We start from the raw sequence: 14,131 nt of genomic DNA, 5'->3' as shown, positions 1-14,131 counted from the left end.
CTTCTCTACCTGCTGGGAAGATGATAACAGGTGGAAAGGCAGTAAGAGGCCACCTTGTGACATTTCTAAGATTGTTGTCAATATAGAGTTGCCAGCTTGAGCAAATAAAAAGACAGGACCCCCAGTTAGTTAATAACTACATGGGATATACCTATACTACCAAATTATTCATTGTTTATATAGAATCAGAATCTAACTAGATGTCCTGTATTTTATTTGGCAACCTTCTGTCCTTTCTCCTCCTCAACAGACACATTCTGGGTGAATGAGGGTTCTTCCCCCCACCCAAAGATTTATTTATTTATTTGACAAAGTGAGAGAGGGAGAGCACATACAAGCAGGCAGAAGTGCAGGTAGAGGGAGAGGGAGAAGCAGTCTCCCCGCTGAGCAGAGAGCACAACGCAGGGCTCGATCCCAGGACTCTGGGATCATGACCTGAGCCAAAGGCAGACGCTTAACCCACTGAGCCACCCAAGTGCCCCGTGCATGAGAGTTCTGTTTTGATAGTTGGTGTCCTATGGTAAAGTTGAGGTTTATGGTTTATGTACCTCAGAGTTTCTATTGTCCTGGAAGGTGCCAATCCAAGTAGATGTAACTTCAAGTGTTGTGAGCCCATTGGGTGCCTCCGCATGTCTCAGGAGGAGGACAGCCTGCAGGGAGCCCATGGGAAGGATATGGGGAGAAGGAGCTGTGCAAACTGGAGCACTGGCTTATTTTTTTAATAGTCTATGAGGCCTGAAAGATCCCTTTAATAACTCCTTAAAGAAGAGAAATGGTGGGAATTTGGTTAGCGTATGGCTTTACTCTGTGAAAGTGGTGAAAATATTTGGCATGTTATTCTTAGCTCAGTTTTTCCATAAGGCTCTGAATAAATGAAATCAGTAGCTGTTTTTGGAAAATTAAACCTAAGACTGATGAAGAGTAAAGGTTATCGAGGGTATTTAGAGCCATGACACTTCTCGGAAGATTGGAAATTAGGAATGGGTAGGAGATGTGGCAGTCAAAGCTTGGAGTTTAGGATCTAAGACAAAAGACTTGCTCTAGGGGAGGAAGATTTTATGTTTCATTTAATAACACCTTGCAAACTTTAAAATAGTTAGGGGTTCTCAGTCAATAAGCAGAGTCCTAACCCTGAAAGGCATCTTTTATCTAAAGTCTTTCGAATGTTAAAGATTTCAAAATTATTATTATTATTACTCATTATTATTTTTACCATATGAGAATCCAACTGCGATAGCATTCTGTGAAGATCTGCAGTTTAAGGAACTGTCAGAATTGGGTTCATAAGGTTTATTATAGGCAGTTTTTCAGATCTCATTTTAGAAATACTTAGCTTTTCAATCATTCCACTTTTTGTCCCTAACATAACTCAGAGGGACTCTGGGAATGAGTGGGAGGAAAGGCTAGTTGTCCTCCCAAGGATATTTCCGAAAGAGGTTCCCTTCACTTCCCCCCAAGTCTGTTCCTTTGGTTATTTGAATCCTCACAAGTTTCAAGGCAGAACTTTGAAGTCATGAGAGCTTGCCAGCGATGAACCCAAGCAAGCTAGTCGTGGTCACCATCTCAGATCACCTGTCCCCACACACATGTGGTGTGTGGTTGGTGAGGGAAGCCCACAGGATTTGAGGCTCCTCGGGAGTATTCTGGAAGGGAAACGGAGCCATTGAGGGTCCGTCTAGGAGAGCAGCATGCCCTTTGGTTTTTCTGCTTGCATTTGACCCCCTGCTCTTCAGCAAGTCATGGGTGAGAATGAGGGGCTGCCTACGGGTTAGTTAAATGCACTTTGAGCACCCTCGATTAGTAGTAGACAGGGAAAGGTAGGTTAGGACATGATTGGCAGTGTAGAGCGCTGGGCCACTGAAAAGGCCCCTGTCCCTCCTGAGGGTGTCCCCACACCCCCGTGACCTCTCACTGGGCCTGAGGCTGGGCTACACTAATGAGCTACCTTTTGCCCTTCAGCTTCCTTCCACTGTATAGCCTGATGTGTTTTGCCACGTGAGTGTGCGCCGTAGGCTTGTCCCCCTGGTCTTGGTCCAGTGTCTCATCTTTGCACCTCTCTCACAACTCCTATCAGAGTTTGTTTCTGATGGAAGAGGTTCACATGGTAGAGAAAAAGCCAGCCAGCCCTCACATCAAGATAGAGGTGAAAAATGCCACCTTGGCATGGGACTCCTCCCACTCCAGTATCCAGAACTCACCCAAGCTGACCCCCAAAACGAAAAAAGACAAGAGGGCTGCCAGGGGCAAGAAAGAGAAGGGGAGACAGCTGCAGCGTGCCGAGCAGCAGGCCGTGCTGGCAGAGCAGAAAGGCCACCTCCTCCTGGACAGTGAGCAGCCCAGCCCTGAGGAAGACGAGGGCAAGCACATCCACCTGGGAAGCCTCCGCCTGCAGAGGACACTATACAGCATCGACTTGGAAATTGAGGAGGTAAGCTGGTGCCTCCTGTCCCCACCCACACCCCGTCTGACTGTGGGTATCTGCAGGCCTCCTTCCCGCAAGAGCAGACAGCCATCTTCCTTGCACCAGGGTACCCGTGGGCTGGGCCTGGGCTAGTTGGTGTGCAACTGAGGAGATGTGGCCAGCTCCAGCTCCGCAAAGGAGTAGTTAGGCATCTAACAGTAGAACTTCCTACCAACTCATCTCAAGAGATGCTCATTTTATAAGCAAGGAAGTGAAGCATTCAAGTGGATTCTCCAAGACTTGTCCCTGAATAGATTCTAATTGTATATGAGCTGTAAGAGTTATTTCTGGTTATTATGACTCTGGGTGAGCCTCTCGTTACCAGTAGGCTGTGCAGAGCCCAGACCCTGGTCCATGTAAGAACTCTCAGGGCTGCTGTTATTGACAAATCTCCTGTAATTATTTACCTACTTCCTTACTTGCTTTAATTGCAGCATAATTAGTAGCCAATGTTACATTAGTTTCAGGTGTACAACATACTGATTCTGTGATTGTTGATCTTTCACATAAATGAAGGGTCGTTAGGATGTGTGACATCACAGCCTGGGTAGCAGAGGACTGGAGTCTCTCCAAGGGGCTCCTGTGCAGAGTAGCTGGAAGAGACTCTGGTTCAGGGCTTTGCAGACACACTCTAACTGGGAACCAGCTGCACCATTCAGAGGGGCTAAGATGTATGTGTATCTGTTAGCTCATGGCCAGATTTCTGAAGGCAGGCTTGCCAGGCACTGTTGTGGGCCTGGGGCTGTAGCCGCAGGAAAGCAAATGGACAAAAACCTCTGCTCCTGGAGCTTCTGTTTCAGTGGGCAAGGACAGATAGTAAAACAGTACAATGCATGGTCTGTCAGGCAGCCCTGAGAATGAGAGAGTGCTGGGGCCTGGAGCAGGTGCAATTTAAATAGGCTGCCTGAGGGAGGGTGTCATTTAAAAAGTGGTATTTGAGCAAAGGCTGGAAAGACATGAGTAGGGGAGCCGTGTGGGTATCTGGAGGAAGAACATTCCAGGCAGAGGGAACAGAAGCAGAGGCCCTGAGTCTGCAGCTTGCCTGTTCCCCAGCAGTGAGCATGGGAGAGGAGGGCAGATGCTGGGGGCCGAGAGAAGGTTGGGATACCAGAGCCTCCTGCTGTGACTTTGCTGTTACTCTGAGTGGGAGGAGAGGCCGTGTGAGGGGTTGGAGGAGAATGATAGGATCTGACTTCTGTATCCTCTGGATCCAGAGCCAGACAGAAGAGAGAACAAAAAGCTCCTGCTCTTGAAAGCTGTCAACAAGAGCAGGAGAGGGTGCCTCGTGACAGCACCTGAAACCATTAGTGTAGGTCATCATTGGCCATCCCGCACATCCATTTTTGACTTCAGTTAACTCTTAACCACGGGCTTCTTATTTAATAATGATGTTCTTGATCATTGAGGCAGCTCTATTACATTTCTCATCAGCCCTGTTAGAGCATTATTCCTCATTCAGCTTGAAATGTACTCTCTGCTTTCTGTCCGAGCCTCCTCCTGCCCTTCAGAGCCCACAGCCACATGACAGACCTTTAGCTGTTTTGGAGGGGGGGGTTCTTATTCTTCCAGCCCCCACTTCAGGGTGGGGAAGGGAAGTTAATGTTCGCCCAGGGCACTTCATTGTTGCTATCTCTGTTAGTCCCGTGGAGTCCAGAGAACAGAGCTTTCTCTGTGTAAACCTCACTGACGTGAGCAGAGATCCAGCCTTTGACTTGGTCTCCTCATTACCATCAGGCTGTAATCTTTCAGACTCCAGGGCCATGTCAGAAACTTTGTCCAACGTACTTAGCCCAAGATACTGTACTTGGTTTTATAAAGATCACTCCTTCCCTCAAGTTACTCAAAGCCCAGTGAGAGACAGACTATGGAAGTGACCCAATTACGAGCGCACGGTTGACAGGTGTTAGTGGAGCTGGAGTTCCACTCCAGACCTGGCTGCCCCCAGGATCCATGCCCTCCTGCACACCACTCTCCCTTCCTTTGCTGCGGGACTGGTTGCTAAGCAAGTGGCCCTTTTGAAATCACTTGCCCGTTCTTTTTTTTTTTTTTTTTTTTTAAGATTTTATTTATTTATTTGACAGAGAGAAATCACAAGTAGATGGAGAGGCAGGCAGAGAGAGAGAGGGAAGCAGGCTCTCTGCTGAGCAGAGAGCCCAATGCGGGACTCGATCCCAGGACTCTGAGATCATGACCTGAGCCGAAGGCAGCAGCTTAACCCACTGAGCCACCCAGGCGCCCCCACTTGCCCGTTCTTAAAAACTTTGACCACCGCCTGTTGAGAACTCATTATTTTGCCTGGAGGTACTCAGTTAATCACAACCTTTTCCCCCTTGCTTTTAAGTGGGATTGATGGTTTCAGTAGTCTCCAGATTCTTAGAAATGTTTTGTAGAAAAATGGAAACAACAGTGCACATAGTTTTTATTGAAAATAATTTGTAGACTGTAGAGGAAAACATCATATAAAATGAAATGAAAACCAACAAAATAATTTTCAAGAGTTCTGCCCGCGTTTCCATAAACAACAAAAATCAGTAATCACAAAACATGGGTCACCAAAAAAGTAAGAAAGAGGCTGGGCTTTTCTAAAAGTGGTGTGGGATACCTTCCTGTGTGTGGCTTATTAAGTGTTCTGAAAGGCTTCCACATTTGTTCCCTCCCCCATATGCCCTGCAGAAGCCCTCTGAAGTAGTTGGCTGACAGGGAGGAGACAGGTAAGCGACTCGCCAGGATGATCCTTCCCCTGTTGGACTGTCGTGTTTTTCCTCGGAGAAGTCAGCAGTTCCCGGAGATAGTGGTCTGTGGCCCTTTCATGACCTTCCTTTCTCTGTGTGCTTTGTCCAGGGTAAACTGGTTGGAATCTGCGGCAGTGTGGGAAGTGGAAAAACCTCTCTGATTTCAGCCATTTTAGGCCAGGTAATACTTTGTTTTGTCCTTGGCCTTTTCTGCTTCTTTCTCTGGAATGTGCCGCACAAGAGTCCTGGGAAGAATGAGCTGACTTCCCGAAGAGACTCAGGAGCGATAGAAGCAAAGTGAACCCTTGGTCTGTGTCCTGCATCCTGCCCTGATCCCCGTGTTCCCGCCCCTTATCAGCATCGTATCTGGGAGTGGGGTCAGTGGGTGCCTGAGGAGTGACTGACTGATATCTAGCTGGAGCCATCTCTTTCAGCTGCCTTCTTTTATTCAGCAAGTATTTATAGAGTGCCGTATGTATGCCAGACAGTGTGTTGGGAAATGTCAGAGATAAGCGGTAACACTCTGCCAACAGAGTGAGGAAGCCAGGCCTGCCAACATTACCAGCCTCCCTGTCAGAGAGATTGCTGTCAGGATTTGATCTAGAAGCAAAGCCCCACTCCGTTTACAACCTGACCATTGAAAGAATTATGCCCTTGGGAGCTGATGGCCTAGCTGGGGAGCTGTGCCTTCCAAACACACAAGCATTGCACGGAGCAGAGAGTGAATGGTTCACAGAGGGCCCAGCAGGGGGCTGTCAGGGTTTAGAGTGGAGGCGGGGACAAGGATCATCCAGCTGAGGCAAATGGTCTTTTCCTGTGTTTTAAAATTGAATGCTAGGGAAAATAACCAAGGAATTTCCACCTGCTTTTTTTTTTTCTAAGATTATCTTTATTTATTTGATAGACAGTGATTACAAGTAGGCAGAGAGGCAGGCAGAGAGAGTGAGGGGGAAGCAAGATCTCCCTGAGCAGAGCCTGATGCAGGTCTTGATCCAAGGACCCTGGGATCATGACCTGAGCTGAAGGCAGAGGCTTTAACCCACTGAACCACCCAGGCCCCCCTCCACCTGCTTTTAGTTATTTTTTTTTCCCTTTTTTTTTCCCCCACCTGCTTTTAATCTTGAATCAGACTAGCTTGACTCTGGTGGTCGAGATGAGGATAAGCAAGCTTATTCTCACCTGCCTATGGATAAGGTCCAATGAGTCATTTCTCCATATTGAGGAAATTAAACACCGGCAAGATGGCGCTGGGGAAGGTTGTTTTATAGTGTCCCCCCTTATGGAGTATTTTGTTTGGCACAGTGTCGCTCTCACAGTTGTTGGAAGCGTGGCTCTCCCCGTGAGCAGTGATCCCCAGTGTGGTCTGAGGAAGGCCTGCTCCCAAATCATCTGGAACCACAGCCCCTCCGCCCCCACACTGCTTTGTGAGAGTGCAGTAGGATTCAGCCCTTGGTCTTTGCAGACAGCCAAAGCCTCCTAGGGATGCTGATCATTTCTGGGTCAGATGTAAGGGTCCATGATGAGAAACATAGGGGAAATGAAGGGAGAGGTGGTACTGAGTGGGTGATGGTTAGGGTGAAGACAGAATGGGACTTTGCTTCGAGGCCACATCCTGACAGCGATCTCTCTGACAAGGAGGCTGGTAATGCTGGTGGGCCTGACTTCTGTGAGTTTCACTCCTTGTTGGCTTTCTGCAGTATGGCTATTCATGCCACAGCAGCTAGAAGAGTTGAATTTCCACAGGAGACCCTCCATGGGTTTCTGAACGCTTTGGGTGCAGACAGTGGGCCGACCAGTTTGTGGGGAGTTAGTACCACTGTAGTGGTGGGTACACCCACGTACGTACACTGTGCGTTAACGGTGTTGGAGAGGACAAGCTTGGATGTGCAGGCTGGGTAACTAAACTTTGTTTCAAGCTAGCACATTCCTGACCCAGGACCAACGTCTACTGTCAGTCCCAAAAGGAACCCTGAAAGAGGACAAAAAGCATAAATCTTATCAGTCACTGTGGCTGAAAACACAGTCAAAGCACGGGGCTCATCACGCAGTCTCTTCCTGTTGAATGAGAGGGTCCATCCTCATTAAATGGATACTCTGTAATAGTAGTTGATGTCTAACGATTTTCTTCCTCTTTGGTCCTCATTTTACAGAAGCAGCTGCTTTAGCCAACAGCCTGGATTAATTAATTCTATAGATGAACTGTGGCAGGAACTAGCTCTAAATCCTTGCAGCACCCTCCCCAGGGGACTTCTGAGAGAGCCTTCTGCTCCAGTCCTTCCCTTAGTTAAAAGAGTTTGCAATTAGGAAGAAAGGGTAGCTTATGGGTTGCTGAATGAAGTGTTTGTTCGCTCCAGTCATAGATTACGTGAGATTCCGATCACACATAAGCAAGGAGAACTTTTCTTTTCTTTGCTGCTGTAGCTCGCTGTCAAACAAAGGCGAGGTCAGGATTCGGGTCCAAAAAAACATCCAAGGAAATTCCCCAAACTTGAACTCCATTGTGGAATTGTGGGGGGTTCTGTTGGCTTAGGTTGGTGGTTTTGCATCATGATGCCATTGGATGGTGTCTGTCTCCCTAGATGACACTTCTAGAGGGCAGCATTGCAGTCAGTGGAACCTTCGCTTATGTGGCCCAGCAGGCCTGGATCCTCAATGCCACTCTGAGAGACAACATCCTCTTTGGGAAGGAATTTGATGAAGAAAGGCAAGGAATGTTTGGTTTCTGTCATGCTTTCCGTCTTGGCCATGTGAGATGCAAGGCAGCCCACGTCAGCAGGCTCTACTTCCAATCCGGTCCCTGATGCCAAGTCTCTTTATGTCCCTCAGATACAACTCTGTGCTGAACAGCTGCTGCCTGAGGCCCGACCTGGCCATTCTTCCCAACAGTGACCTGACTGAGGTACAGACCTTCTGCCCCTGGTGGGGCAGTGTGTTGAGCGGAGAGGAAGATGGGTGGCAGGCCAGTGCCAGAGTCACCTCCTAGTAATGTGTCTTAAATGTGGGAGTGGCTACACAGGGAGTTTAGCTTTCATTGGGACTTTGCGTTCAGAAAGCTCTTGTTCCTTAAGGCAAGGTTATCAACACTACTTGTTTTAAGCATATAAGTATTTCTCATGTCATGTGTTTTTTTGGTTTTTTTTTTTGAAAGGGAGAGTGTATGTGAATATATGTGCACATGGTGGGGGTCGGGGGAGAGATGGAGGGAGAGGGGGAAAGAGAGAATCTTATGCAGGCTCCACGCTCAGTGCAGAGCCAGACACAGGGCTTGATCTCACAACCCTGAGGTCATGCATGCCCTGCACCCAAATCAAGAGTGGGACGTTTAACCGACTGAGCCACCCAGGCACCCTCTATGTCATGTGGATTTTAAACAAAATCCAATTGTTGTTTCAGAGTCAATGTTCTCTACAGTGTTTTAAAAACCGTAAGTCAAGTATGTGCTTGTTGAGGTTCTTCTCTGAACTTCATTCTGCCAGCCAACCTCCTTACTCATAACACAGTTAATAAGGAGCCCTCTTCAATTAGAAAGAGAGAGGAGTTAGCCCAAAACCTCTTTCTTTGGCTCTCTGCCCCAGAGCAATTTGCAGAGGTGTGTCTTTGGCATTGGCTTGTGTTCTTTGGTGGGGACATTTGTTTCCCATGACCTGCCCTGAAAGTCTCTGGAGCTGGCATTTTATCCAGCTGACTTCAGTTAAATCCTTCAAACCAGATTTGGTACATGGTTTCATTAGTTCACTGGTTCTCAAATTTTAGTCCCTAGACCCATAGTGGATAAGCACCAATCGTGTTATTGGGAGCTGGTTAGCAATGCAGATTTTTGGGCTCACCCTACACCTACTGAGTCAGAAACTCTAGGGACAGGGCCCAACCATCTGTTTCAGCAAGCCTTGTGGGGAATCCTGATACATGCTCCAATTTGAAAACTCTCAATTCAATGAATTTTTTTTTTTTTTAAGGACAAGTTCTTTTTTCTGTTTGTTTTTTAGTTACACAGCCAGTTACCATTTGACAATTGATTTATTCTTGTGTTCATTTAGTAACATTTACCAGAGGCTTGTCATATGCCAGCTCCATGTGTAGAAGCTGCTGGGCACTGGGAGTATAAGGGAATCAGATAATGATCGTGCCCTCAAAAAGCTTACAGTTGACAAATAACTATCAAATAAGCTGAGAAAAGCTTTCAAAACTTAAATTAAAAAAAATTTTTAAAAAAAGAGTCCCCTTTCTTTTGGGCAGTAGTAGAGATGGGGGTGGGGGAGGTCTCACAGAGGAGAGGGTGCTGGAGCTGAGCAGACACAATACAGAAAAGGCATTGACAGTAGCATGAGGATTCATAATGGACACACTATTCAAAATGGCATAGATGCCAGCAAGCAGAAGAGAGGTTTTCTGGCAGTGGAGGCTGAGAGCTGCTGCAGAGCTAGGTGACAGAGGGGCCTGCTTTCTATGACATGTTGGCTTAGGTTTTATTTTGTAGGGCTCTTGAAAGAGAGTTTTAAGCGAGGGTGGGACATGGTCAGCTTCGTGCTTTGGAAAGATCTTTCTGCCCCCAGAGAATGGATTGTAGTGGTATGTCAAAGGGGAGTTCTGGAAGAGGCAGAGTTGTCTTCCTCTGGGCTGGCACAGTTCCAGCGTGGGCCCTGGAGGGTCAGAGTGGCACGTCTTCTGGGGGGTTCAGGGGAGTTCGGTAGAAGGAGCGGGTTTGGGTGGAGCCGAGGAGCAGTGACTGGAAGGATCGCTGAGCTTGGTGCTGAGGCTTCCCTGTGCTTTCTGGACTCTTGTAGATTGGCGAGCGAGGAGCGAACCTGAGTGGTGGGCAGCGTCAAAGGATCAGCCTGGCCCGGGCCTTGTACAGTGACCGGGACATCTACATCCTGGATGATCCCCTCAGTGCCTTAGATGCCCACGTGGGCAACCACATCTTCAACAGTGCTATCCAGAAACACCTCAAGTCCAAGACGGTTCTGTTTGTCACCCACCAGTTACAGGTATGTGGCGTTCTTCCCCAGGCTGCCCACCCCGGCTTAGGAAATCAGAGACAGGGAAGTGGGCTTGGTTCAGGTCCCTCGGTGGAACTCCTTAGAGCTTCCTGGAATCATCAGTGTTTATTTCCTCAGCAAATAGCCCCTGGCCCACTGTACCAATAAAGCTTCTGTACCGACGTACCAGATGGCCATCTGAATTAGAGATCCTTGGAGCCTGTTAGCTTTTGCATATAAATCAGTAAGTAAAAGGGCTGAGAGGAGTAGGCTGCAACTGGAGTTTGGGCAGAGGGAGTTTGGAAAGCGTCATGTTAGTATCTGTATGCAAGTGGGAACTGTTTAAGGAAAACAAGCTCTTTTCCCTCTGTCATGCCAAGACAAGCAGCCACTTGGGAGAGCAGCTCCAGGATGTTGCTGTCTGCTTTGCATATGTTGTCAGGTCTAGGGGGCTCGTCCCCCATCTTGCTGCAGAAAATCTGTAACTGTGTGTTTCTGGGCACCGCAAAGGGGTGCGAAGTTTAGTGCAAGTCTCACGTGGCTCTGTCGACAGATCTGTGTCAAAAACCGGAGGCGTTGCTCTTTGAACCGCATCACAAGGCGCAGTAAACTAAAGCAGGGCTTTCTCACTCTTGGCACTATTGCCATTTGGGGCTAGATGCAGAGGGCCATCCTGTCCATTGCTGGCCTCTATCCACTAGATGACAGTGGCCCCCAGGCCCCATTGTAGCAACCGAAAAGGGCTCCAAAGTGTGCTAGATGTGCCCTGGGAGGCTCAGTTGACTCTAGATGAGAACCCCTGAAGCGGGGAGCAGCGGGAAGGGGGCTGTTGGATGTGTTTGCGCCACTGTCTGTAACACCGCGTCGTCCCTGGCTTTGTCTCCAGTACCTGGCGGATTGTGATGAAGTGATCTTCATGAAGGAGGGCTGCATTACAGAAAGAGGCACCCACGAGGAACTGATGAACTTGAATGGTGATTATGCCACCATCTTTAACAACCTGTTGCTGGGAGAGACACCCCCGGTTGAGGTAAGATTCGCATGGTGTTTGTGGGCATTGCCTCTTTTCTACCAAGGGAGACGTGACCACAGCCAGTGATGGAGAGATCTCAGCTGAACTCCGTGTCCGTGTCTCATCAGCAGGGGCCCTGTTTTTTGGTGACACAAACCCCCATGCTTTAGCTCACATGCTGGTGCTGCTACACAAGAGTAGGATAATGGGGCTGGTGGGTGGGTGGTTTCTGCCACTGAGAACTTACTAGTGAAGCAATGACAGGGAGAAGGATTTGGGCTCAGTGTGTGCTGTTGTACATTTGTGACTGAGCTTCCTAAACTGTCATTCCTGAATGAAAATTAGGAAGCTCCTTTTTAAATAAACAAGTGAAAGGAATGGTGGGGAGAGAAATATTGCGTACATTTGGAAATGATCCCTGATGCCTTGGCTGCCTACTTTGGCCCTCATTAGCTGACATCTACTGTGTCCCAGTTACTGGCTTGGACACGTCATAGGTGTCATCCCATGTAGTCATCTTAATGGAGCTCTGTTGCAAAGTAGGATTATCCCCCACTTGTATAGCTGAGGCAGTGGAAGATCAGAAGCCTCACAGTCAAGGGCGGTTTCACGTCACTGTGCTCCTCAACCTCACCATCCTCCCTCCTGTGGCGCAACACAGAAAGATGGCGGCTTTCCATGGCTTTCCTCTGGGCTTCAGTTAGGCCAAAACAGGGGTTGTTTAGACAGAGCTAGCCAAAGAGGTTGTTTTTCCTTCTTGTCACCCTGCTCTCATTTTGAGTTCCTTATTCTGTGGTCCCCTGGTATTGTAGGGGCACACTCATGCACTCAGCCGGGCTAAAGGCTACTTCTTAGCTACCAGGTCATTTGATGTCTGCACAGGATCAAAGCAGAGTTACTGGGACCTCTCACAAATAGTATGACTTGTGACCAGTGTGTTTAGGCCTCCGGGAATAACGAGCATTCCAGAGAGTCACTGGCAATGTCCACAGAGATGCCCGAATCCACATGTGGATTTCATGATCTCTCGCTCTGACCCTCGGGGTGCTTTGGACTCTTCAGAAGTTTTCCTCCTCACTGGAGACGTGGAGGGGGGAAATGAGAGGGAGAGAAGTTAAATTAGGAAATGTCTGAGGAGCAAAAGAACATTGAGAGTCAGTGGACTGCAGCAGAGAGAGCACGCTGCCTTAGGAACGTCACTTAACTTTCCCGAGCTTCGGTTTTTTTATCTTAAAAAATGGGGGTGGCAGGGCGCTTGGGTGGCTCAGTCGGTTAAGCATCTGCCTTCAGCTCAGGTCATGATCCTGGAGTGCCGGGATCAAGTCCTGCATTGGACTCCCTGCTGAGCGGGTGGTCTCCTTCTCTCTCTGAACATACCCCTCTCGTGCTCACTGGCTCTCATTCTCTCTCTCAAATAAATAAATAAAATCCTTTAAAAAAAAAAATGGGGATGACACCTGCTTCTTAGAGTTGTTGCATAGTTAAATGAAATAATATATAATCTTACCTTAGTAAGTGGTCAGCAAATGATCATTTTCTCTTTAGTGCATTTTTTCACACACAACAGTGAATACAAAACTTAGATCCCCATCTTGTGTTCTGTCATGACTTTAAATTTTACATTGTTTTCTGGGTTTTTTTTTTTTCCACTGTCAGTTTAAAAAGCCTAGTTGAAGAGCAAGCTGACAAGGACATAGAATTAAATGTAGCAAGCTCAGGATGCCTGACTGACTTAGTCAGTAGAGCACGGGACTGTTGATCTCAAGGTTGTAGGCTTGTTTTGTTTTTTAAAAGATTTATTTATTTGAGAGAGAAAGAGTGCAGAGGGAAAGGGAGAGAGAATCCCAAGCAGAGTCCCCACTGAGCACAGAGCCCAACTCGGGGTTCGATCCCATGACCCTGAGATCATGACCTAAGTGGAAACCAAGAGTCAGATGCTCAGTCGACTATGCTACCCAGGCACCTTGGGGTTATAGGTTTGAGCCCCACATTGGGTGTAAAGACTACTTAAAAGTAAAATCTTTTAAGAAATAAATGTGAACTATATTAAGGGAATTTTTTATATAAAAATAAGAACTTGAGAATGGGAGCATGTAGTCTCAATTATCTCAGGTTCAATCTGGTGAATGTTTATGAAGTCCCTTTATGCCCTATTGTGGGCAGTGCTTGGTGCTAGAGCTGGTATTGGTTACCACCATGAGTCAGATGTCATCTCATCCTTGAGGGGCTCGTGGTCTCCTAGGGAAGACTGGTGCTCTTACGCTCTTACAGGGAACCGTAACACCAGCTCACGTTTGCAGCAACATGCTATCACAGAGTCCAAACCCAGTGCCTGGGAGAACAGGAGAAGCTGTGAATTCATCCTACAGGAGTCTAAGTTGCCTCAGGAAGGATTTAAGATTTGACTCCCTCTGAATGGGAAACAACTGTAACTGAGTTAGGGTGAGGGGAGGGGCATTCCAAGTGAAGAACCAGGGTGGACAGAGGCCCAGAAGTGGGGAGTGGCAGTGTGGTGTGAGGAATGGTGTGAAATTCAGTGTGGCTGGAGAGTAGAAGCCACGGGAATAGGAGAGGAAATTATGGAGGTAGGCTAGGGCCAAAATGTGGAGGTTTTGCAAAACCAGGCTGAGTTTCAGTGTATCCTGTGGTAGCAGTGGGAAATGGTCAGATGTATGATTAGATTTAGTGATGTGGAGATCAGAGATGAGAGGAAAGGAAATGACCCCAGCCCTAATACTTTGGGCAAGTTGGGAGGGGAGGAGAGCATTGGGAAGAGCAATGTCGATGAAATAACAGGATCGGAACCCACCTCTCAAGGACCGAAGGACTTGAGGAAGCACAAGAAAGTGGCCCTTTTAAGAGGTTGGGTGTATCTCTTCTCAAGAATAGCAGCATCTTGGGCGCCTGGGTGGCTCAGTGGGTTAAGCCGCTGCCTTCGGCTCAGGTC

The 14,131-nt window shown here is 47.8% G+C and overlaps 1 protein-coding gene across 6 annotated transcripts in view; it reads left to right on the top strand.

The window, feature by feature from the left end:
• ABCC5 (ATP binding cassette subfamily C member 5) overlaps positions 1-14,131 on the top strand; it is an 88,045-nt gene that overhangs the window by 41,494 nt on the left and 32,420 nt on the right. For all 6 annotated transcript variants that reach the window (XM_004745106.3, XM_045088675.1, XM_045088676.1 and 3 more), the window contains 6 exons: positions 2,075-2,428; positions 5,303-5,374; positions 7,773-7,897; positions 8,020-8,092; positions 9,978-10,181; positions 11,059-11,202. In XM_004745106.3, the coding sequence (XP_004745163.1) occupies positions 2,075-2,428; positions 5,303-5,374; positions 7,773-7,897; positions 8,020-8,092; positions 9,978-10,181; positions 11,059-11,202 (972 nt within the window). The remainder of the gene's footprint in view (positions 1-2,074; positions 2,429-5,302; positions 5,375-7,772; positions 7,898-8,019; positions 8,093-9,977; positions 10,182-11,058; positions 11,203-14,131) is intronic.

Source organism: Mustela putorius, unplaced genomic scaffold (genome assembly GCF_011764305.1).
Source record: "Mustela putorius furo isolate JIRA1106 unplaced genomic scaffold, ASM1176430v1.1 tig00003834_pilon_pilon_pilon, whole genome shotgun sequence".
In the NCBI taxonomy this organism is placed as follows: domain Eukaryota; kingdom Metazoa; phylum Chordata; class Mammalia; order Carnivora; family Mustelidae; genus Mustela; species Mustela putorius.
Note: the sequence above shows the minus strand (reverse complement) of the source record. Positions and strands in the feature narration are given on the sequence as shown.